The following is a 24,470-nucleotide window of genomic DNA, read 5'->3' as shown; positions in this document are numbered from 1 at the left end:
GTGTTATATAGAGGATCTTTGATTTAAGTGTATGCTATAGTACAGTGTCACGTATGTGTGTGTCATATAGAGGATCTTTGATTTAAGTGTATGCAATAGTATAGTGACACATGTGTGCATGTGTCATATAGAGGATCTTTGATTTAAGTGTATGCAATAGTACAGTGTCACATATGTGTGCGTGTCTCATATAGAGGATCTTTGATTTAAGTGTATGCAATAGTAGTGTCATGTATGTGTGCGTGTTGTATAGAGGATCTTTGATTTAAGTGTATGCTATAGTACAGTGTCATGTATGTGTGTGTCTCATATAGAGGATCTTTGATGTAAGTGTATGCAATCGTGCAGTGTCATGTATGTGTGTTATATAGAGGATCTTTGATTTAAGTGTATGTGTGCGTGTTGTGTAGAGGATCTTTGATTTAAGTGTATGCAATAGTACAGTGTCATGTATGTGTGCGTGTTGTGTAGAGGATCTTTGATTTAAGTGTATGCAATAGTACAGTGTCATGTATGTGTGTGTGTCATATAGAGGATCTTTGATGTAAGTGTATGCTATAGTACAGTGTCATGTATGTGTGTGTTATATAGAGGATCTTTGATTTAAGTGTATGCAATAGTACAGTGTCATGTATGTGTGTGTGTCATATAGAGGATCTTTGATGTAAGTGTATGCTATAGTACAGTGTCACGTATGTGTGTGTCATATAGAGGATCTTTGATTTAAGTGTATGCAATAGTATAGTGACACATGTGTCATATAGAGGATCTTTGATTTAAGTGTATGCAATAGTACAGTGTCACATATGTGTGCGTGTCTCATATAGAGGATCTTTGATTTAAGTGTATGCAATAGTACAGTGTCATGTATGTGTGTTATATAGAGGATCTTTGATTTAAGTGTATGCTATAGTACAGTGTCACGTATGTGTGTGTCATATAGAGGATCTTTGATTTAAGTGTATGCAATAGTATAGTGACACATGTGTGCATGTGTCATATAGAGGATCTTTGATTTAAGTGTATGCAATAGTACAGTGTCACATATGTGTGCGTGTCTCATATAGAGGATCTTTGATTTAAGTGTATGCAATAGTAGTGTCATGTATGTGTGCGTGTTGTATAGAGGATCTTTGATTTAAGTGTATGCTATAGTACAGTGTCATGTATGTGTGTGTCTCATATAGAGGATCTTTGATGTAAGTGTATGCAATCGTGCAGTGTCATGTATGTGTGTTATATAGAGGATCTTTGATTTAAGTGTATGTGTGCGTGTTGTGTAGAGGATCTTTGATTTAAGTGTATGCAATAGTACAGTGTCATGTATGTGTGTGTGTCATATAGAGGATCTTTGATTTAAGTGTATGCAATCGTGCAGTGTCATGTATGTGTGTGTGTCATATAGAGGATCTTTGATTTAAGTGTATGCAATAGTACAGTGTCATGTATGTGTGCGTGTTGTGTAGAGGATCTTTGATTTAAGTGTATGCAATAGTATAGTGACACATATGTGTGTGTCATATAGAGGATCTTTGATTTAAGTGTATGCAATCGTGCAGTGTCATGTATGTGTGCGTGTTGTGTAGAGGATCTTTGATTTAAGTGTATGCAATAGTACAGTGTCATGTATGTGTGCGTGTTGTGTAGAGGATCTTTGATTTAAGTGTATGCAATAGTATAGTGACGCATATGTGTGCATGTGTCATATAGAGGATCTTTGATTTAAGTGTATGCAATAGTACAGTGTCACGTATGTGTGCGTGTTGTGTAGAGGATCTTTGATTTAAGTGTATGCAATAGTACAGTGTCATGTGTGTGTCATATAGAGGATCTTTGATTTAAGTGTATGCAATAGTACAGTGTCATGTGTGTGTCATATAGAGGATCTTTGATTTAAGTGTATGCAATAGTACAGTGTCATGTGTGTGTCATATAGAGGATCTTTGATTTAAGTGTATGCAATAGTACAGTGTCACGTATGTGTGTGTGTCATATAGAGGATCTTTGATGTAAGTGTATGCTATAGTACAGTGTCATGTATGTGTGTGTGTTATATAGAGGATCTTTGATTTAAGTGTATGCAATAGTACAGTGTCACGTATGTGTGTGTGTCATATAGAGGATCTTTGATGTAAGTGTATGCTATAGTACAGTGTCATGTATGTGTGCGTGTTATATAGAGGATCTTTGATTTAAGTGTATGCTATAGTACAGTGTCATGTATGTGTGTGTCTCATATAGAGGATCTTTGATGTAAGTGTATGCAATCGTGCAGTGTCATGTATGTGTGTTATATAGAGGATCTTTGATTTAAGTGTATGTGTGCGTGTTGTGTAGAGGATCTTTGATTTAAGTGTATGCAATAGTACAGTGTCACGTATGTGTGTGTGTCATATAGAGGATCTTTGATGTAAGTGTATGCTATAGTACAGTGTCATGTATGTGTGCGTGTTATATAGAGGATCTTTGATGTAAGTGTATGTGTGCGTGTTGTGTAGAGGATCTTTGATTTAAGTGTATGCAATAGTACAGTGTCATGTATGTGTGTGTGTCATATAGAGGATCTTTGATGTAAGTGTATGCTATAGTACAGTGTCATGTATGTGTGCGTGTTATATAGAGGATCTTTGATTTAAGTGTATGCAATAGTACAGTGACACATATGTGTGTGTGTGTCATATAGAGGATCTTTGATGTAAGTGTATGCTATAGTACAGTGTCATGTATGTGTGCGTGTTATATAGAGGATCTTTGATGTAAGTGTATGTGTGCGTGTTGTGTAGAGGATCTTTGATTTAGGTGTATGCTATAGTACAGTGTCATGTATGTGTGCGTGTTATATAGAGGATCTTTGATGTAAGTGTATGTGTGCGTGTTGTGTAGAGGATCTTTGATTTAGGTGTATGCAATAGTACAGTGTCATGTATGTGTGTGTGTCATATAGAGGATCTTTGATTTAAGTGTATGCAATCGTGCAGTGTCATGTATGTGTGCGTGTCATATAGAGGATCTTTGATGTAAGTGTATGCAATAGTACAGTGTCATGTGTGTGTGTGTCATATAGAGGATCTTTGATGTAAGTGTATGCTATAGTACAGTGTCATGTATGTGTGCGTGTTATATAGAGGATCTTTGATTTAAGTGTATGCAATAGTACAGTGTCATGTATGTGTGTGTGTCATATAGAGGATCTTTGATGTAAGTGTATGCTATAGTACAGTGTCATGTATGTGTGCGTGTTATATAGAGGATCTTTGATTTAAGTGTATGCAATAGTACAGTGACACATATGTGTGTGTGTGTCATATAGAGGAACTTTGATGTAAGTGTATGCTATAGTACAGTGTCATGTATGTGTGCGTGTTATATAGAGGATCTTTGATGTAAGTGTATGTGTGCGTGTTGTGTAGAGGATCTTTGATTTAGGTGTATGCAATAGTACAGTGTCATGTATGTGTGTGTGTCATATAGAGGATCTTTGATTTAAGTGTATGCAATCGTGCAGTGTCATGTATGTGTGCGTGTCATATAGAGGATCTTTGATGTAAGTGTATGCAATAGTACAGTGTCACGTGTGTGTGTGTCATATAGAGGATCTTTGATGTAAGTGTATGCTATAGTACAGTGTCATGTATGTGTGCGTGTTATATAGAGGATCTTTGATTTAAGTGTATGCAATAGTACAGTGTCATGTATGTGTGTGTGTCATATAGAGGATCTTTGATGTAAGTGTATGCTATAGTACAGTGTCATGTATGTGTGCGTGTTATATAGAGGATCTTTGATTTAAGTGTATGCAATAGTACAGTGACACATATGTGTGTGTGTGTCATATAGAGGATCTTTGATGTAAGTGTATGCTATAGTACAGTGTCATGTATGTGTGCGTGTTATATAGAGGATCTTTGATGTAAGTGTATGTGTGCGTGTTGTGTAGAGGATCTTTGATTTAAGTGTATGCAATAGTACAGTGTCATGTATGTGTGTGTGTCATATAGAGGATCTTTGATTTAAGTGTATGCAATCGTGCAGTGTCATGTATGTGTGCGTGTCATATAGAGGATCTTTGATGTAAGTGTATGCAATAGTACAGTGTCATGTGTGTGTGTCATATAGAGGATCTTTGATGTAAGTGTATGCTATAGTACAGTGTCATGTATGTGTGCGTGTTATATAGAGGATCTTTGATTTAAGTGTATGCAATAGTACAGTGTCATGTATGTGTGTGTGTCATATAGAGGATCTTTGATGTAAGTGTATGCTATAGTACAGTGTCATGTATGTGTGCGTGTTATATAGAGGATCTTTGATTTAAGTGTATGCAATAGTACAGTGTCATGTATGTGTGTGTGTCATATAGAGGATCTTTGATGTAAGTGTATGCTATAGTACAGTGTCACGTATGTGTGCGTGTGTCATATAGAGGATCTTTGATTTAAGTGTATGCAATAGTACAGTGTCACGTATGTGTGCATATGTCATATAGAGGATCTTTGATTTAAGTGTATGCAATAGTACAGTGTCACGTATGTGTGCGTGTTGTGTAGAGGATCTTTGATTTAAGTGTATGCAATAGTACAGTGTCATGTGTGTGTGTCATATAGAGGATCTTTGATGTAAGTGTATGCTATAGTACAGTGTCATGTATGTGTGCGTGTTGTATAGAGGATCTTTGATTTAAGTGTATGCAATAGTACAGTGTCATGTATGTGTGTGTGTCATATAGAGGATCTTTGATGTAAGTGTATGCTATAGTACAGTGTCACGTATGTGTGTGTCATATAGAGGATCTTTTATTTAAGTGTATGCAATAGTATAGTGACACATGTGTGCATGTGTCATATAGAGGATCTTTGATTTAAGTGTATGCAATAGTACAGTGTCACATATGTGTGCGTGTCTCATATAGAGGATCTTTGATTTAAGTGTATGCAATAGTACAGTGTCATGTATGTGTGCGTGTTATATAGAGGATTTTTTATTTAAGTGTATGCAATAGTACAGTGTCATGTATGTGTGTGTGTCATATAGAGGATCTTTGATGTAAGTGTATGCAATCGTGCAGTGTCATGTATGTCGGGGTGTTATATAGAGGATCTTTGATTTAAGTGTATGCAATCGTGCAGTGTCATGTATGTGTGTGTCATATAGAGGATCTTTGATTTAAGTGTATGCAATAGTACAGTGTCATGTATGTGTGTGTGTCATATAGAGGATCTTTGATTTAAGTGTATGCAATCGTGCAGTGTCATGTATGTGTGTGTGTCATATAGAGGATCTTTGATTTAAGTGTATGCACTAGTACAGTGTCATGGATGTGTGCATGTTGTGTAGAGGATCTTTGATTTAAGTGTATGCAATAGTATAGTGACGCATATGTGTGCATGTGTCATGTAGAGGATCTTTGATTTAAGTGTATGCAATAGTACAGTGTCATGGATGTGTGCGTGTTGTGTAGAGGATCTTTGATTTAAGTGTATGCAATAGTATAGTGACACATATGTGTGCATGTGTCATATAGAGGATCTTTGATTTAAGTGTATGCAATAGTACAATGTCATGTATGTGTGTGTGTGTGTGTCATATAGAGGATCTTTGATTTAAGTGTATGCAATAGTAGTGTCACATAGAGGATCTTTGATTTAAGTGTATGCAATAGTACAGTGTCATGTATGTGTGTGTGTTGTGTAGAGGATCTTTGATTTATGTGCATGTATTAATGTGTGTCATATAGAGGATCTTTGATTAATGTGTCTGTATTAGTGTGTGTGTCATATAGAGGATCTTAGATTTAAGTGTATCAGTGGTGTTTTGTGTAAAATAGAGGATCTTTAATGTAAGCGTACGCAGTAGTGTGTGCATGTCATATAGAGGATCTTTGATATAAAAGTATGCAAGTGTGTGTCTTATATAGAGGATCTTTGATGTGTGTGTGCGCGTGTTGAGACAACTTACAGGCGTTTGATTCCAGATTCAGGCTGCACAGACGAGCGCGAGCGACTCCTTAGCTCGGGCGAAGGACTCGGTGAGGAGGAGATCATGTCGTCTTGCGTCTCGTCACTGCAACCACATCAAAGATGTTCACAGCCTGGACTGTGATGTCACACTCCTGTTCATATCACAACCACATCAAAGATGTTCAGACTGTGATGTCACACTCCTGTTCATATCACAACCACATCAAAGATGTTCAGACTGTGATGTCACACTCCTGTTCATATCACAACCACATCAAAGATGTTCACAGTGATGTCACACTCCCGTTCATATCACAACCCCATCAAAGATGTTCAGACTGTGATGTCACACTTCTGTTCATATCACAACCACATCAAAGATGTTCACAGTGATGTCACACTCCTGTTCATATCACAACCCCATCAAAGATGTTCAGACTGTGATGTCACACACCTGTTCATATCACAACCACATCAAAGATGTTCACAGTGATGTCCACTCCTGTTCATATCACAACCCCATCAAAGATGTTCAGACTGTGATGTCACACTCCTGTTCATATCACAACCACATCAGAGATGTTCACTGTGATGTCACACTCCTGTTCATATCACAACCACATCAAAGATGTTCAGACTGTGATGTCACACTCCTGTTCATATCACAAGTATATCAAATATGTTCACAGTCTGGATTGTCACACTCCTGTTCATATCACAACCACATCACTCCTGTTCATATCACAACCACATCAAAGATGTTCAGACTTTGATGTCACACTCCTGTTCATATCACAACCACATCAAAGATGTTTAGTGATGTCACAATCCTGTTCATATCACAACCACATCAAAGATGTTCACAGTGATGTCACACTCCTGTTCATATCACAACCACATCAAAAATGTCCAGACTGTGATGTCACACTCCTGTTCATATCACAAGTACCGGTATATCAAACATGTTCACAGTCTGGACTGTGATGTCACACTCCTGTTCATATCACAACCACATCAAAGATGTTCACAATATGGACTGTGATGTCACACTCCTGTTCATATCACAACCACATCAAAAATGTTCAGACTGTGATGTCACACTCCTGTTCATATCACAACCACATCACTCCTGTTCATATCACAACCACATCAAAGATGTTCAGACTTTGATGTCACACTCCTGTTCATATCACAACCACATCAAAGATGTTTAGTGATGTCACAATCCTGTTCATATCACAACCACATCAAAGATGTTCACAGTGATGTCACACTCCTGTTCATATCACAACCACATCAAAAATGTCCAGACTGTGATGTCACACTCCTGTTCATATCACAAGTACCGGTATATCAAACATGTTCACAGTCTGGACTGTGATGTCACACTCCTGTTCATATCACAACCACATCAAAGATGTTCACAGTATGGACTGTGATGTCACACTCCTGTTCATATCACAACCACATCAAAAATGTTCAGACTGTGATGTCACACTCCTGTTCATATCACAACCACATCAAAGATGTTCAGACTTTGATGTCACACTCCTGTTCATATCACAACCACATCAAAGATGTTTAGTGATGTCACAATCCTGTTCATATCACAACCACATCAAAGATGTTCACAGTGATGTCACACTCCTGTTCATATCACAACCACATCAAAAATGTTCAGACTGTGATGTCACACTCCTGTTCATATCACAACCACATCACTCCTGTTCATATCACAACCACATCAAAGATGTTCAGACTTTGATGTCACACTCCTGTTCATATCACAACCACATCAAAGATGTTTAGTGATGTCACAATCCTGTTCATATCACAACCACATCAAAGATGTTCACAGTGATGTCACACTCCTGTTCATATCACAACCACATCAAAAATGTCCAGACTGTGATGTCACACTCCTGTTCATATCACAAGTACCGGTATATCAAACATGTTCACAGTCTGGACTGTGATGTCACACTCTTGTTCACATCACAACCACATCAAAGATGTTCAGACAGTGATGTCACACTCCTGTTCATATCACAACCACATCAAAAATGTTCAGACTGTGATGTCACACTCCTGTTCATATCACAACCACATCAAAGATGTTCAGACTTTGATGTCACACTCCTGTTCATATCACAACCACATCAAAGATGTTCAGTGATGTCACACTCCTGTTCATATCACAACCACATCAAAGATGTTCACTGTGATGTCACACTCCTGTTCATATCACAACCACATCAAAAATGTCCAGACTGTGATGTCACACTCCTGTTCATATCACAACCACATCAAAGATGTTTAGTGATGTCACACTCCTGTTCATATCACAACCACATCAAAGATGTTCACAGTGATGTCACACTCCTGTTCATATCACAACCACATCAAAGATGTTCAGACTGTGATGTCACACTCCTGTTCATATCACAACCACATCAAAGATATTCAGACAGTGATGTCACACTCCTGTTCATATCACAACCACATCAAAGATGTTCAGACTGTGATGTCACACTCCTGTTCATATCACAACCACATCAAAGATGTTCACAGTGATGTCACACTCCTGTTCATATCACAACCACATCAAAGATGTTCAGACCGTGATGTCACACTCCTGTTCATATCAAACCACATCAAAGATGTTCAGACTGTGATGTCACACTCCTGTTCATATCACAACCACATCAAAGATGTTCAGACTGTGATGTCACACTCCTGTTCATATCACAACCACATCAAAGATGTTTAGTGATGTCACACTCCTGTTCATATCACAACCACATCAAAGATATTCAGACAGTGATGTCACACTCCTGTTCATATCACAACCACATCAAAGATGTTCACTGATGTCACACTTGTTCATATCACAACCACATCAAAGATGTTCAGACGGTGATGTCACACTCCTGTTCATATCACAAGTACATCAAAGATGTTTAGTGATGTCACACTCCTGTTCATATCACAACCACATCAAAGATGTTCAGACTGTGATGTCACACTCCTGTTCATATCACAACCACATCAAAGATGTTCAGACTGTGATGTCACACTCCTGTTCATATCACAACCACATCAAAGATGTTTAGTGATGTCACACTCTTGTTCACATCACAACCACATCAAAGATGTTCAGACAGTGATGTCAAACTCCTGTTCATATCACAACCACATCAAAGATGTTTAGTGATGTCACACTCTTGTTCACATCACAACCACATCAAAGATGTTCAGACTGTGATGTCACACTCCTGTTCATATCACAACCACATCAAAGATGTTCAGACAGTGATGTCACACTCCTGTTCATATCACAACCACATCAAAGATGTTTAGTGATGTCACACTCTTGTTCACATCACAACCACATCAAAGATGTTTAGTGATGTCACACTCCTGTTCATATCACAACCACATCAAAGATGTTCAGACAGTGATGTCACACTCCTGTTCATATCACAACCACATCAAAGATGTTTAGTGATGTCACACTCTTGTTCACATCACAACCACATCAAAGATGTTCAGACAGTGATGTCACACTCCTGTTCATATCACAACCACATCAAAGATGTTCAGACAGTGATGTCACACTCCTGTTCATATCACAACCACATCAAAGATGTTCACTGATGTCACACTCCTGTTCATATCACAACCACATCAAAGATGTTCACTGATGTCACACTCCTGTTCATATCACAACCACATCAAAGATGTTCACTGATGTCACACTCCTGTTCATATCAAACCACATCAAAGATGTTCAGACTGTGATGTCACACTCCTGTTCATATCACAACCACATCAAAGATGTTCAGACAGTGATGTCACACTCCTGTTCATATCACAACCACATCAAAGATGTTTAGTGATGTCACACTCTTGTTCACATCACAACCACATCAAAGATGTTCAGACAGTGATGTCACACTCCTGTTCATATCACAACCCCATCAAAGATGTTCACTGTGATGTCACACTCCTGTTCATATCACAACCCCATCAAAGATATTCAGACTGTGATGTCACACTCCTGTTCATATCACAACCACATCAAAGATGTTCAGACTGTGATGTCACACTCCTGTTCATATCACAACCACATCAAAGATGTTCAGACAGTGATGTCACACTCCTGTTCATATCACAACCACATCAAAGATGTTTAGTGATGTCACACTCTTGTTCACATCACAACCACATCAAAGATGTTCAGACAGTGATGTCACACTCCTGTTCATATCACAACCACATCAAAGATGTTCAGACAGTGATGTCACACTCCTGTTCATATCACAACCACATCAAAGATGTTTAGTGATGTCACACTCCTGTTCATATCACAACCACATCAAAGATGTTCAGACAGTGATGTCACACTCCTGTTCATATCACAACCACATCAAAGATGTTCAGACTGTGATGTCACACTCCTGTTCATATCACAACCACATCAAAGATGTTTAGTGATGTCACACTCCTGTTCATATTAACCTCTTGTAATAAGTCAGCTCCTCCTGCAGCATGAAGACTTTGGCTTTGAGCTCGTTCCTCTCGTGAAGGACGTCCCTCAGCTCCTGCAGCGTGAACCTGGCTCTGTTGGGGTCCTTGGGGTCCGCGGCGCCCGTCTCCTCCTCCTCGCACTGCGCCTCCTGGTGGAGGAGCAGAGAAGCGCGTCACAGGCGGGGAAGCGGCGGCGGCGACGAAGGAGAAGAAGTGAGGATACCTTGGTGAAATATTTGTACACAGCAGACATGTCTTCATCACACATGTCCTCCTGCTGGCAAACGGCACAGCTTTCAATGAACACACACACTACTTAACTGCAGAGGGCGCCAGGCCTTTAACACCACACACACCATTTCACTCCCACAAATTAATCACTGAAGAAAACAAATAAATGGGAGGGTTTTACATTTGAATGATTATATAAAAATCATACTTAATTTAAAATCTCATGCATTATCATAAACATTTTTTTTCTGTATCAATAATTATTATGATGAAATATTTACATGCATTTTTGAAACCGACATTTACAAGTAGAACTAGATTTCATATTTTATGGCAAAATCACGATCATGAAATAAAATAGACTTAAACATACTTTTTCTTTAGCATGTTAGAGTATATAGTTTCATCATTTTATACCTACTCATTAAAATAATATAGTTACACCATTTTAAAATGTTATATTGTTCAGGCCATGGCTCAATTGGGGTTTTAAGCACAATTTGATTTATACTTTTGTTCATTTTGTAATCATTTTTTATACCTATAATTAATTTATTTACATCATTACAAAAATGTTAACTTTTTTTTTTATTTCTTTGATGTGTGTTTTGTTCTAAAACAAAGTAAAAATAAAAAATACATTTTTAAGTGCAAAATAACAAATTTAACATTAAAATATACACAATGTAGTATGGATTATAAACGTTATGTTCTGCATTATTATCAGGCCATGGCTACATTGGGGCTTTAAGTCCATTTTTATTTATTTATTATTTGTTTATACTTTAAAAAAAAAAAACTTTTATGTATTTATAAAATTGTATTCATATTAAATTATATAACATGTATATTAAATTATAAAAAATATTTTTTTATTCATGTGAAAATATTGCCATGCATTTATTCTAAAACAAAGTAATAATAAAATCACATTTTAAAGTGCAAAATAACAAATTTAACATTAAAATAATATAAATACAAAATATAGTATCAATTATAAAAATGTTTATACTATTCCATATTGTTCTGCATTATTATCAGGCCCGGTTAAATTGGGGCCTTTAAGCATAATTGTATTTATTTAATTATTTATTATTACTTTTTTAATACATTTATTTAAAAATGTCACTTATTTATTCATGTACATTTTTTAAAAGCTTTTTTATATAAAATTTCAATTCGATGGACGTTTTGCTCTGAAATAAAATAATGTTTAAAAAAAAAAAAAAAAACATTTTTTTTTTTTTTAAGTGCAAAATAACTTAACATGGTTAAAATAATATAAAGTAAAGTTAAAGTACCAATGATTGTCACACGCACACACTAGGTGTGGTGGAATTTGTCCTCTGCATTTGATCCATCCCCTTGTTCACCCACTGGGAGGTGAGGGGAGCAGTGGGCAGTAGTGGTGGCTGCGCCCGGGAAATATATATATATATATATATATATATTTATATATATATATATATATATATATATATATATATATATATACATTTATATTTATATATATATATATTTATTTATATATATATATATATATATATATATATATATTTATATATATGTATATTTATATATATATATTTTTTTATATATATATATATATATTTATATATTTTTATATATATATTTTTTATATATATATATATATATATACATATTTTCATATATATATATATATATATATATATATGTATAAATACAATTCTGCTTATTTAATTATTTATTTATACTTTAATACATTTAAATATTTACATGATTGTATTTATACCATTACAAAAAAAATCACTTCTTTGTCCATTTGTTTTTACTTTTTTAAATCAAACTTCAATTTGATGCACGTTTTGTTCCAAAACCAAATAATGGTTAAAAAAAAAAAATGGAAAAACAAGTACATTTGTTAAGTGCAAAATAACACATTTAACATCATTAAAATAATATAGTATGTATAATAAAAAAGTTATATTATTCCGTATTGTTCTGCAATATTATCAGACCCCTTGCTAAATTGGCCTTTAAGCAGATTTGTGTTTATACTTTTATTATTTTTTTATACTTTTTAAAACATGTATTTATTTATATAATTGTATTTGTATACCATTACAAAAATGTTTCACTTTTTTTAATTCATGTGAAAATATTTGTACACATCTCTAATCGAACTTCAATTTGATGCATGTTTTGTTCTAAAACAAAGTAATGGTAAAACAAATAAAAATAAAATAAGAGCAAAAAAACTAATTTTACATCATTAAAATAATATGCTCTAGTTATAAAAATGCTATTTTATTCCATCGTGATCTGCATTATTATCAGACCCTTGCTAAATTGGGGCTTTAAGCAGAATTGTATTCATAGTTATTTATTAGTACTTTTTTTAATTTAATGATATAATGTTATTTATACCATAAACCATTACAAAAAATTTAACTTTTTTTTGTCAAACTTAATTTTTCTTCTAAAACAAAAATAATACATTTTTAAGTGCAAAATAACACTTTTAACATCATTCAAATAGTATAAATGCTATATTATTCCATATTGTTCTGCATTATTATCAGGCCTTTCCTAATTGGCGCTTTAAGCAGAAATATATTTATATTATCATTTATTAGTACTTTTATTTATTTAATGATACAATGTTTACAAAAATGTTCACTTTTGTACTCATGTGAAAATCCTTTTTTGTGTTAAACTTCATTTTTTTTCTAAAACAAAGAATACTTTTTCAAGTGCAAAATAGCACCTTTAACATCATTCAAATGATATATTTGCATATCTTCCTGACATCTGGGGAAATTTGCCATTGTGTTATCAGTGACGGAGCAGGAAGGGGCTGGGAACAACATTTCCTGACGTTTTCCATGCGCTTGTGACAAAGGTTAAGCGAGCGGTGTGCAGATTTGCATGAATGCGGTCAGACATGCTGAGTCAGCGTTAGTCTGGGATTCAAACTGTCAAACCATTCCTGTTTTTACCCAAAGCAACACCGCTTCTTCCTCATCATCATCATCATCATCATACCCGTCTGGGCTGAGGGGCCAGCTGAGCGGCTCAGAAGCGCCCGCCACCGCAGCCTTAATTGGCTGATGGAGCAAAACCTGATTATCTCCCTCCGTTTGGACTTCTCACATTGGACATTGTGAAAGTTTACCTCCGCAGGCGACGGTGTCTGAGGCGGGGCGTCCCCCGCGGGCGGGCCTCCCCGCAGCCGCTCCCGCAGGCGCGCCACTTCCTGCCGCAGGGCGCCCACCTCCTGGCCCCGCGTCTGAGCGCCGGCCTCCAGCTCCACTTTCTGCTCGATCAGCGCTTTGCCCTGCGCCTCCACCACCGACATCTTGTGGCGCAGGTCGTGGTTGATCTTCATCAGGCGCGCCTGCTGCTGCTGGAGCTGCACACAAACATGGCCCGCCTTCAGGTATTTGGCATCATCTTGAGCACAAAAAAAATCCCACTAATATTCTTGGGGACCCAAAAGGGTCCCACTCATAAAACGGTTAAAAATATGTCATCATTTTTTTTTTTTTTTTTTACTTTTAACGCCTAAAGCTCTAGAAAAAAAATCCCACTATTCTTTGATTCTATTCAAAAGGGTCCCACTCATAAAAGGGGTAAAAATGTCTTTTTTTTATTTTATTTTTATTTTTTACTTCAATTCCTAAAACTCTAGATTTTAGAAAAAAAAATCCCACTAATATTCTTGGGGACCCAAAAGGGTCTCACTCATAAAAAGTGTTAAAAATGTCATTTTTTTATTTTTATTTTATTTTTTTACTTTCAACACCTAAATCTCTAGATTCTAGAAAAAAAAATCCCACTAATATTTGGGTCCCACTTATAAAACTGTTAAAAAAATATGTCATTTTTTAATTTAATTTTTTACTTTCAATTCCTAAATCTCTAGATTTTAGAAAAAAAAATCCCACTAATATTCTTGGGGACCCAAATGGGTCCCACTCAATAAAGTCTTAAAAATATGTAATCATTTTTCATTTTCATTTTATTTTTTTTACTTTCAATTCCTAACTCTCTAGATTTTAGAAAAAAAAATCCCACTAATATTCTTGGGGACCCAAAAGGGTCCCACTCATAAAACGGTTAAAAATATGTCATAATTTTTTTAATTTTTTTTTTTACTTTTAACGCCTAAAGCTCTAGAAAAAAAATCCCACTATTCTTTGATTCTATTCAAAAGGGTCCCACTCATAAAAGTGTTAATTATATGTCATAATTTTTTTTAAATTTTTTTTTTTACTTCAATTCCTAAATCTCTAGATTTTAGCAAAAAAATCCCACTAATATTCTTGGGGACCCAAAAGGGTCCCATTCATAAAAGTGTTAAAAATATGTAATCATTTTTCATTTTCATTTTATTTTTTTACTTTCAATTCCTAACTCTCTAGATTTTAGAAAAAAAAATCCCACTAATATTCTTGGGGACCCAAAAGGGTCCCACTCATAAAACGGTTAAAAATATGTCATAATTTCTTTATTTTTTTTTTTACTTTTAACGCCTAAAGCTCTAGAAAAAAAATCCCACTATTCTTTGATTCTATTCAAAAGGGTCCCACTCATAAAAGTGTTAAAAATATGTCTTTTTTTTTTTTTTTTTTTTTTACTTCAATTCCTAAAACTCTAGATTTTAGAAAAAAAAATCCCACTAATATTCTTGGGGACCCAAAAGGGTCTCACTCATAAAAAGTGTTAAAAATGTCATTATTTTATTTTTTACTTTCAACACCTAAATCTCTAGATTCTAGAAGAAAAAAAATCCCACTAATATTTGGGTCCCACTTATAAAACTGTTAAGAAAATGGTCATTTTTTTATTTAATTTTTTACTTTCAAATCCTAAATCTCTAGATTTTAGAAAAAAAAAATCCCACTAATATTCTTGGGGACCCAAATGAGTCCCACTCAATAAAGTGTTAAAAATATGTCATCATTTATTTATTTATTTTATTTTTTACTTTCCATTCCTAAATCTCTTTATTTTAGAAAAAAAAAAATCCCACTAATATTCTTCCACTCAAAAAAGTGTTAAAAATATGTCATCATTTTTCATTTTCATTTTATTTTTTTTACTTTCAATTCCTAACTCTCTAGATTTTAGCAAAAAAATCCCACTAATATTCTTGGGGACCCAAAAGGGTCCCATTCATAAAAGTGTTAAAAATATGTAATCATTTTTCATTTTCATTTTATTTTTTTACTTTCAATTCCTAACTCTCTAGATTTTAGAAAAAAAAATCCCACTAATATTCTTGGGGACCCAAAAGGGTCCCACTCATAAAACGGTTAAAAATATGTCATAATTTTTAATTTTTTTTTTTACTTTTAACGCCTAAAGCTCTAGAAAAAAAATCCCACTATTCTTTGATTCTATTCAAAAGGGTCCCACTCATAAAAGTGTTAAAAATATGTCATCATTTTTTTTAAATTTTTTTTTTTACTTCAATTCCTAACTCTCTAGATTTTAGCAAAAAAATCCCACTAATATTCTTGGGGACCCAAAAGGGTCCCATTCATAAAAGTGTTAAAAATATGTAATCATTTTTCATTTTCATTTTATTTTTTTACTTTCAATTCCTAACTCTCTAGATTTTAGAAAAAAAAATCCCACTAATATTCTTGGGGACCCAAAAGGGTCCCACTCATAAAACGGTTAAAAATATGTCATAATTTTTTTTTTTTTTTTTTTTTTTTTTTTTTTTTTTACTTTTAACGCCTAAAGCTCTAGAAAAAAAATCCCACTATTCTTTGATTCTATTCAAAAGGGTCCCACTCATAAAAGTGTTAAAAATATGTCATAATTTTTTAATTTTTTTTTATTTTACTTCAATTCCTAACTCTCTAGATTTTAGAAAAAAAAATCCCACTAATATTCTTGGGGACCCAAAAGGGTCTCACTCATAAAAAGTGTTAAAAATGTCATTTTTTTATTTTTATTTTATTTTTTACTTTCAACACCTAAATCTCTAGATTCTAGAAAAAAAAATCCCACTAATATTTGGGTACCACTTATAAAACTGTTAAAAAAATATGTCATTTTTTAATTTAATTTTTTACTTTCAATTCCTAAATCTCTAGATTTTAGAAAAAAAAATCCCACTAATATTCTTGGGGACCCAAAAGGGTCCCACTCATAAAACGGTTAAAAATATGTCATTATTTTTTATTACTTTTAACGCCTAAAGCTCTAGAAAAAAAATCCCACTATTCTTTGATTCTATTCAAAAGGGTCCCACTCATAAAAGGGGTAAAAATATGTCTTTTTTTTTTATTTTTTACTTCAATTCCTAACTCTCTAGATTTTAGAAAAAAAAATCCCACTAATATTCTTGGGGACCCAAAAGGGTCTCACTCATAAAAAGTGTTAAAAATGTCATTTTTTTATTTTTATTTTATTTTTTTACTTTCAACACCTAAATCTCTAGATTCTAGAAAAAAAAAATCCCACTAATATTTGGGTCCCACTTATAAAACTGTTAAAAAAATATGTCATTTTTTAATTTAATTTTTTACTTTCAATTCCTAAATCTCTAGATTTTAGAAAAAAAAATCCCACTAATATTCTTGGGGACCCAAATGGGTCCCACTCAATAAAGTCTTAAAAATATGTAATCATTTTTCATTTTCATTTTATTTTTTTTACTTTCAATTCCTAACTCTCTAGATTTTAGAAAAAAAAATCCCACTAATATTCTTGGGGACCCAAAAGGGTCCCACTCATAAAACGGTTAAAAATATGTCATAATTTTTTTTTTTTTTTTTTTTACTTTTAACGCCTAAAGCTCTAGAAAAAAAATCCCACTATTCTTTGATTCTATTCAAAAGGGTCCCACTCATAAAAGTGTTAAAAATATGTCATAATTTTTTTTAAATTTTTTTTTTTACTTCAATTCCTAACTCTCTAGATTTTAGCAAAAAAATCCCACTAATATTCTTGGGGACCCAAAAGGGTCCCATTCATAAAAGTGTTAAAAATATGTAATCATTTTTCATTTTCATTTTATTTTTTTACTTTCAATTCCTAACTCTCTAGATTTTAGAAAAAAAAATCCCACTAATATTCTTGGGGACCCAAAAGGGTCCCACTCATAAAACGGTTAAAAATATGTCATAATTTCTTTATTTTTTTTTTTTACTTTTAACGCCTAAAGCTCTAGAAAAAAAATCCCACTATTCTTTGATTCTATTCAAAAGGGTCCCACTCATAAAAGTGTTAAAAATATGTCTTTTTATTTTTTATTTTTTACTTCAATTCCTAAAACTCTAGATTTTAGAAAAAAAAATCCCACTAATATTCTTGGGGACCCAAAAGGGTCTCACTCATAAAAAGTGTTAAAAATGTCATTATTTTATTTTTTACTTTCAACACCTAAATCTCTAGATTCTAGAAGAAAAAAAATCCCACTAATATTTGGGTCCCACTTATAAAACTGTTAAGAAAATGGTCATTTTTTTATTTAATTTTTTACTTTCAAATCCTAAATCTCTAGATTTTAGAAAAAAAAAATCCCACTAATATTCTTGGGGACCCAAATGAGTCCCACTCAATAAAGTGTTAAAAATATGTCATCATTTATTTATTTATTTTATTTTTTACTTTCCATTCCTAAATCTCTTTATTTTAGAAAAAAAAAAATCCCACTAATATTCTTCCACTCAAAAAAGTGTTAAAAATATGTCATCATTTTTCATTTTCATTTTATTTTTTTTACTTTCAATTCCTAACTCTCTAGATTTTAGCAAAAAAATCCCACTAATATTCTTGGGGACCCAAAAGGGTCCCATTCATAAAAGTGTTAAAAATATGTAATCATTTTTCATTTTCATTTTATTTTTTTACTTTCAATTCCTAACTCTCTAGATTTTAGAAAAAAAAATCCCACTAATATTCTTGGGGACCCAAAAGGGTCCCACTCATAAAACGGTTAAAAATATGTCATAATTTTTAATTTTTTTTTTACTTTTAACGCCTAAAGCTCTAGAAAAAAAATCCCACTATTCTTTGATTCTATTCAAAAGGGTCCCACTCATAAAAGTGTTAAAAATATGTCATAATTTTTTTTAAATTTTTTTTTTTACTTCAATTCCTAACTCTCTAGATTTTAGCAAAAAAATCCCACTAATATTCTTGGGGACCCAAAAGGGTCCCATTCATAAAAGTGTTAAAAATATGTAATCATTTTTCATTTTCATTTTATTTTTTTACTTTCAATTCCTAACTCTCTAGATTTTAGAAAAAAAAATCCCACTAATATTCTTGGGGACCCAAAAGGGTCCCACTCATAAAACGGTTAAAAATATGTCATAATTTTTTTTTTTTTTTTTTTTTTTTACTTTTAACGCCTAAAGCTCTAGAAAAAAAATCCCACTATTCTTTGATTCTATTCAAAAGGGTCCCACTCATAAAAGTGTTAAAAATATGTCATAATTTTTTAAATTTTTTTTATTTTACTTCAATTCCTAACTCTCTAGATTTTAGAAAAAAAAATCCCACTAATATTCTTGGGGACCCAAAAGGGTCTCACTCATAAAAAGTGTTAAAAATGTCATTTTTTTATTTTTATTTTATTTTTTACTTTCAACACCTAAATCTCTAGATTCTAGAAAAAAAAATCCCACTAATATTTGGGTACCACTTATAAAACTGTTAAAAAAATATGTCATTTTTTAATTTAATTTTTTACTTTCAATTCCTAAATCTCTAGATTTTAGAAAAAAAAATCCCACTAATATTCTTGGGGACCCAAAAGGGTCCCACTCATAAAACGGTTAAAAATATGTCATTATTTTTTATTACTTTTAACGCCTAAAGCTCTAGAAAAAAAATCCCACTATTCTTTGATTCTATTCAAAAGGGTCCCACTCATAAAAGGGGTAAAAATATGTCTTTTTTTTTTATTTTTTACTTCAATTCCTAACTCTCTAGATTTTAGAAAAAAAAATCCCACTAATATTCTTGGGGACCCAAAAGGGTCTCACTCATAAAAAGTGTTAAAAATGTCATTTTTTTATTTTTATTTTATTTTTTTACTTTCAACACCTAAATCTCTAGATTCTAGAAAAAAAAAATCCCACTAATATTTGGGTCCCACTTATAAAACTGTTAAAAAAATATGTCATTTTTTAATTTAATTTTTTACTTTCAATTCCTAAATCTCTAGATTTTAGAAAAAAAAATCCCACTAATATTCTTGGGGACCCAAATGGGTCCCACTCAATAAAGTCTTAAAAATATGTAATCATTTTTCATTTTCATTTTATTTTTTTTACTTTCAATTCCTAACTCTCTAGATTTTAGAAAAAAAAATCCCACTAATATTCTTGGGGACCCAAAAGGGTCCCACTCATAAAACGGTTAAAAATATGTCATCATTTATTTATTTATTTTATTTTTTACTTTCCATTCCTAAATCTCTTTATTTTAGAAAAAAAAAAATCCCACTAATATTCTTCCACTCAAAAAAGTGTTAAAAATATGTCATCATTTTTCATTTTCATTTTATTTTTTTTTACTTTCAATTCCTAACTCTCTAGATTTTAGCAAAAAAATCCCACTAATATTCTTGGGGACCCAAAAGGGTCCCATTCATAAAAGTGTTAAAAATATGTAATCATTTTTCATTTTCATTTTATTTTTTTACTTTCAATTCCTAACTCTCTAGATTTTAGAAAAAAAAATCCCACTAATATTCTTGGGGACCCAAAAGGGTCCCACTCATAAAACGGTTAAAAATATGTCATAATTTTTAATTTTTTTTTTACTTTTAACGCCTAAAGCTCTAGAAAAAAAATCCCACTATTCTTTGATTCTATTCAAAAGGGTCCCACTCATAAAAGTGTTAAAAATATGTCATAATTTTTTTTAAATTTTTTTTTTTACTTCAATTCCTAACTCTCTAGATTTTAGCAAAAAAATCCCACTAATATTCTTGGGGACCCAAAAGGGTCCCATTCATAAAAGTGTTAAAAATATGTAATCATTTTTCATTTTCATTTTATTTTTTTACTTTCAATTCCTAACTCTCTAGATTTTAGAAAAAAAAATCCCACTAATATTCTTGGGGACCCAAAAGGGTCCCACTCATAAAACGGTTAAAAATATGTCATAATTTTTTTTATTTTTTTTTTATTTTTTTACTTTTAACGCCTAAAGCTCTAGAAAAAAAATCCCACTATTCTTTGATTCTATTCAAAAGGGTCCCACTCATAAAAGTGTTAAAAATATGTCATAATTTTTTAAATTTTTTTTATTTTACTTCAATTCCTAACTCTCTAGATTTTAGAAAAAAAAATCCCACTAATATTCTTGGGGACCCAAAAGGGTCTCACTCATAAAAAGTGTTAAAAATGTCATTTTTTTATTTTTATTTTATTTTTTACTTTCAACACCTAAATCTCTAGATTCTAGAAAAAAAAATCCCACTAATATTTGGGTACCACTTATAAAACTGTTAAAAAAATATGTCATTTTTTAATTTAATTTTTTACTTTCAATTCCTAAATCTCTAGATTTTAGAAAAAAAAATCCCACTAATATTCTTGGGGACCCAAAAGGGTCCCACTCATAAAACGGTTAAAAATATGTCATAATTTCTTTATTTTTTTTTTTACTTTTAACGCCTAAAGCTCTAGAAAAAAAATCCCACTATTCTTTGATTCTATTCAAAAGGGTCCCACTCATAAAAGTGTTAAAAATATGTCTTTTTTTTTTTTTTTTTTTACTTCAATTCCTAAAACTCTAGATTTTAGAAAAAAAAATCCCACTAATATTCTTGGGGACCCAAAAGGGTCTCACTCATAAAAAGTGTTAAAAATGTCATTATTTTATTTTTTACTTTCAACACCTAAATCTCTAGATTCTAGAAGAAAAAAAATCCCACTAATATTTGGGTCCCACTTATAAAACTGTTAAGAAAATGGTCATTTTTTTATTTAATTTTTTACTTTCAAATCCTAAATCTCTAGATTTTAGAAAAAAAAAATCCCACTAATATTCTTGGGGACCCAAATGAGTCCCACTCAATAAAGTGTTAAAAATATGTCATCATTTATTTATTTATTTTATTTTTTACTTTCCATTCCTAAATCTCTTTATTTCAGAAAAAAAAAAATCCCACTAATATTCTTCCACTCAAAAAAGTGTTAAAAATATGTCATCATTTTTCATTTTCATTTTATTTTTTTTACTTTCAATTCCTAACTCTCTAGATTTTAGCAAAAAAATCCCACTAATATTCTTGGGGACCCAAAAGGGTCCCATTCATAAAAGTGTTAAAAATATGTAATCATTTTTCATTTTCATTTTATTTTTTTACTTTCAATTCCTAACTCTCTAGATTTTAGAAAAAAAAATCCCACTAATATTCTTGGGGACCCAAAAGGGTCCCACTCATAAAACGGTTAAAAATATGTCATAATTTTTAATTTTTTTTTTACTTTTAACGCCTAAAGCTCTAGAAAAAAAATCCCACTATTCTTTGATTCTATTCAAAAGGGTCCCACTCATAAAAGTGTTAAAAATATGTCATAATTTTTTTTAAATTTTTTTTTTTACTTCAATTCCTAACTCTCTAGATTTTAGCAAAAAAATCCCACTAATATTCTTGGGGACCCAAAAGGGTCCCATTCATAAAAGTGTTAAAAATATGTAATCATTTTTCATTTTCATTTTATTTTTTTACTTTCAATTCCTAACTCTCTAGATTTTAGAAAAAAAAATCCCACTAATATTCTTGGGGACCCAAAAGGGTCCCACTCATAAAACGGTTAAAAATATGTCATTATTTTTTATTACTTTTAACGCCTAAAGCTCTAGAAAAAAAATCCCACTATTCTTTGATTCTATTCAAAAGGGTCCCACTCATAAAAGGGGTAAAAATATGTCTTTTTTTTTTATTTTTTACTTCAATTCCTAACTCTCTAGATTTTAGAAAAAAAAATCCCACTAATATTCTTGGGGACCCAAAAGGGTCTCACTCATAAAAAGTGTTAAAAATGTCATTTTTTTATTTTTATTTTATTTTTTTACTTTCAACACCTAAATCTCTAGATTCTAGAAAAAAAAAATCCCACTAATATTTGGGTCCCACTTATAAAACTGTTAAAAAAATATGTCATTTTTTAATTAAATTTTTTACTTTCAATTCCTAAATCTCTAGATTTTAGAAAAAAAAATCCCACTAATATTCTTGGGGACCCAAATGGGTCCCACTCAATAAAGTCTTAAAAATATGTAATCATTTTTCATTTTCATTTTATTTTTTTTTACTTTCAATTACTAACTCTCTAGATTTTAGAAAAAAAAATCCCACTAATATTCTTGGGGACCCAAAAGGGTCCCACTCATAAAACGGTTAAAAATGTCATTTATTTTTTATTTTATTTTTTACTTTCCATTCCTAAATCTCTTTATTTTAGAAAAAAAAATCCCACTAATATTCTTCCACTCAAAAAAGTGTTAAAAATATGTCATCATTTTTCATTTTCATTTTATTTTTTTACTTTCAATTCCTAACTCTCTAGATTTTAGAAAAAAAAAATCCCACTAATATTCTTGGGGACCCAAATGGGTCCCACTCATAAAAGTGTAAAAATATGTCATTTTTTATTTTCTATTTATTAATTTTTTTTAAACTTTCAATTCCTAAATCTCTAGATTTTAGAAAAAAAAATCCCACTAATATTTGGGTCCCACTTATGAAACTGTTAAAAATGTCATTTATTTTTTATTTTTTACTTTTAACGCCTAAAGCTCTAGCTTCTAGAAAAAAAATCCCACTAATATTATTTTATTCTATTCAAAAGGGTCCCACTCATAAAAGTGTTAAAAATATGTCTTTTTTTTCTTCTTTTTTTACTTCAATTCCTAACTCTCTAGATTTTAGGAAAAAAAATCCCACTAATATTCTTGGGGACCCAAAAGGGTCCCACTCATAAAAGTGTTTACAAATTTCATTTTTTTAATTTTTATTTTATTTTTTACTTTCAACGCCTAAATCTCTAGATTGTAGAAAAAAATATCCCACTAATATTTTTTGGAACCCAAAAGGGTACCACTCATAAAAGTGTTAAAAATATGTCATTTATTTATTTATTTTATTTTTTACTTTCCATTCCTAAATCCCTTTATTTTAGAAAAAAAAATCCCACTAATATTCTTGGGGACCCAAAAGGGCCCCACTCATAAAAGTGTTAAAAATGTCATCATTTTATATTTTCTATTTATTGATTTTTTTTTAAACTTTCAATTCCTAAATCTCTAGATTTTAGAAAAAAAAATCCCACTAATATTCTGGGGGACCCAAAAGGGTCCCACTTATAAAACTGTTAAAAAAATATGTCATTTTTTAAATTTTATTTTGTACTTTCAATTCTTAAATCTCTAGATTTTAGAAAAAAAAATCCCACTAATATTCTGGGGGACCCAAAAGGGTCCCACTTATAAAACTGTTAAAAAAATATGTCATTTTTTAAATTTTATTTTGTACTTTCAATTCTTAAATCTCTAGATTTTAGAAAAAAAAAATCCTACTAATATTCTCTAATATTCTTGGGGACCCAAAAGAGTCCCACTCATAAAAAGTGTTAAAAATGTCATTTTTTTTATTTTTTTTTTTTTTTTTTACTTTCAACGCCTAAATCTCTAAATTCTAGAAAAAAATCCCACTAATATTCTTTGGAACCCAAAAGGGTCCCACTCATAAAAGTGTTAAAAATATGTCATCATTTATTTATTTAT

At 31.9% G+C, this 24,470-nt stretch overlaps 1 protein-coding gene across 4 annotated transcripts in view; it reads right to left on the bottom strand.

The window, feature by feature from the left end:
- The window catches only part of rilpl1 (Rab interacting lysosomal protein-like 1), a 76,095-nt gene that overhangs the window by 8,468 nt on the left and 43,157 nt on the right, over positions 1–24,470 (bottom strand). For 3 of the 4 annotated variants that reach the window (XM_072914174.1, XM_061966314.2, XM_072914175.1), the window contains exons 4-6: positions 13,876–14,112; positions 10,479–10,636; positions 5,956–6,060 (exon numbers count right to left, since the gene is read on the bottom strand). In XM_072914174.1, the coding sequence (XP_072770275.1) occupies positions 5,956–6,060; positions 10,479–10,636; positions 13,876–14,112 (500 nt within the window). Of the gene's footprint in view, positions 1–5,955; positions 6,061–10,478; positions 10,637–12,564; positions 13,808–13,875; positions 14,113–24,470 lie in introns of those variants that run through there. The other variant, XM_072914176.1, reaches the window with a different exon arrangement.

Source organism: Nerophis lumbriciformis, linkage group LG11 (genome assembly GCF_033978685.3).
Source record: "Nerophis lumbriciformis linkage group LG11, RoL_Nlum_v2.1, whole genome shotgun sequence".
NCBI lineage: Eukaryota > Metazoa > Chordata > Actinopteri > Syngnathiformes > Syngnathidae > Nerophis > Nerophis lumbriciformis.
Note: the sequence above shows the minus strand (reverse complement) of the source record. Positions and strands in the feature narration are given on the sequence as shown.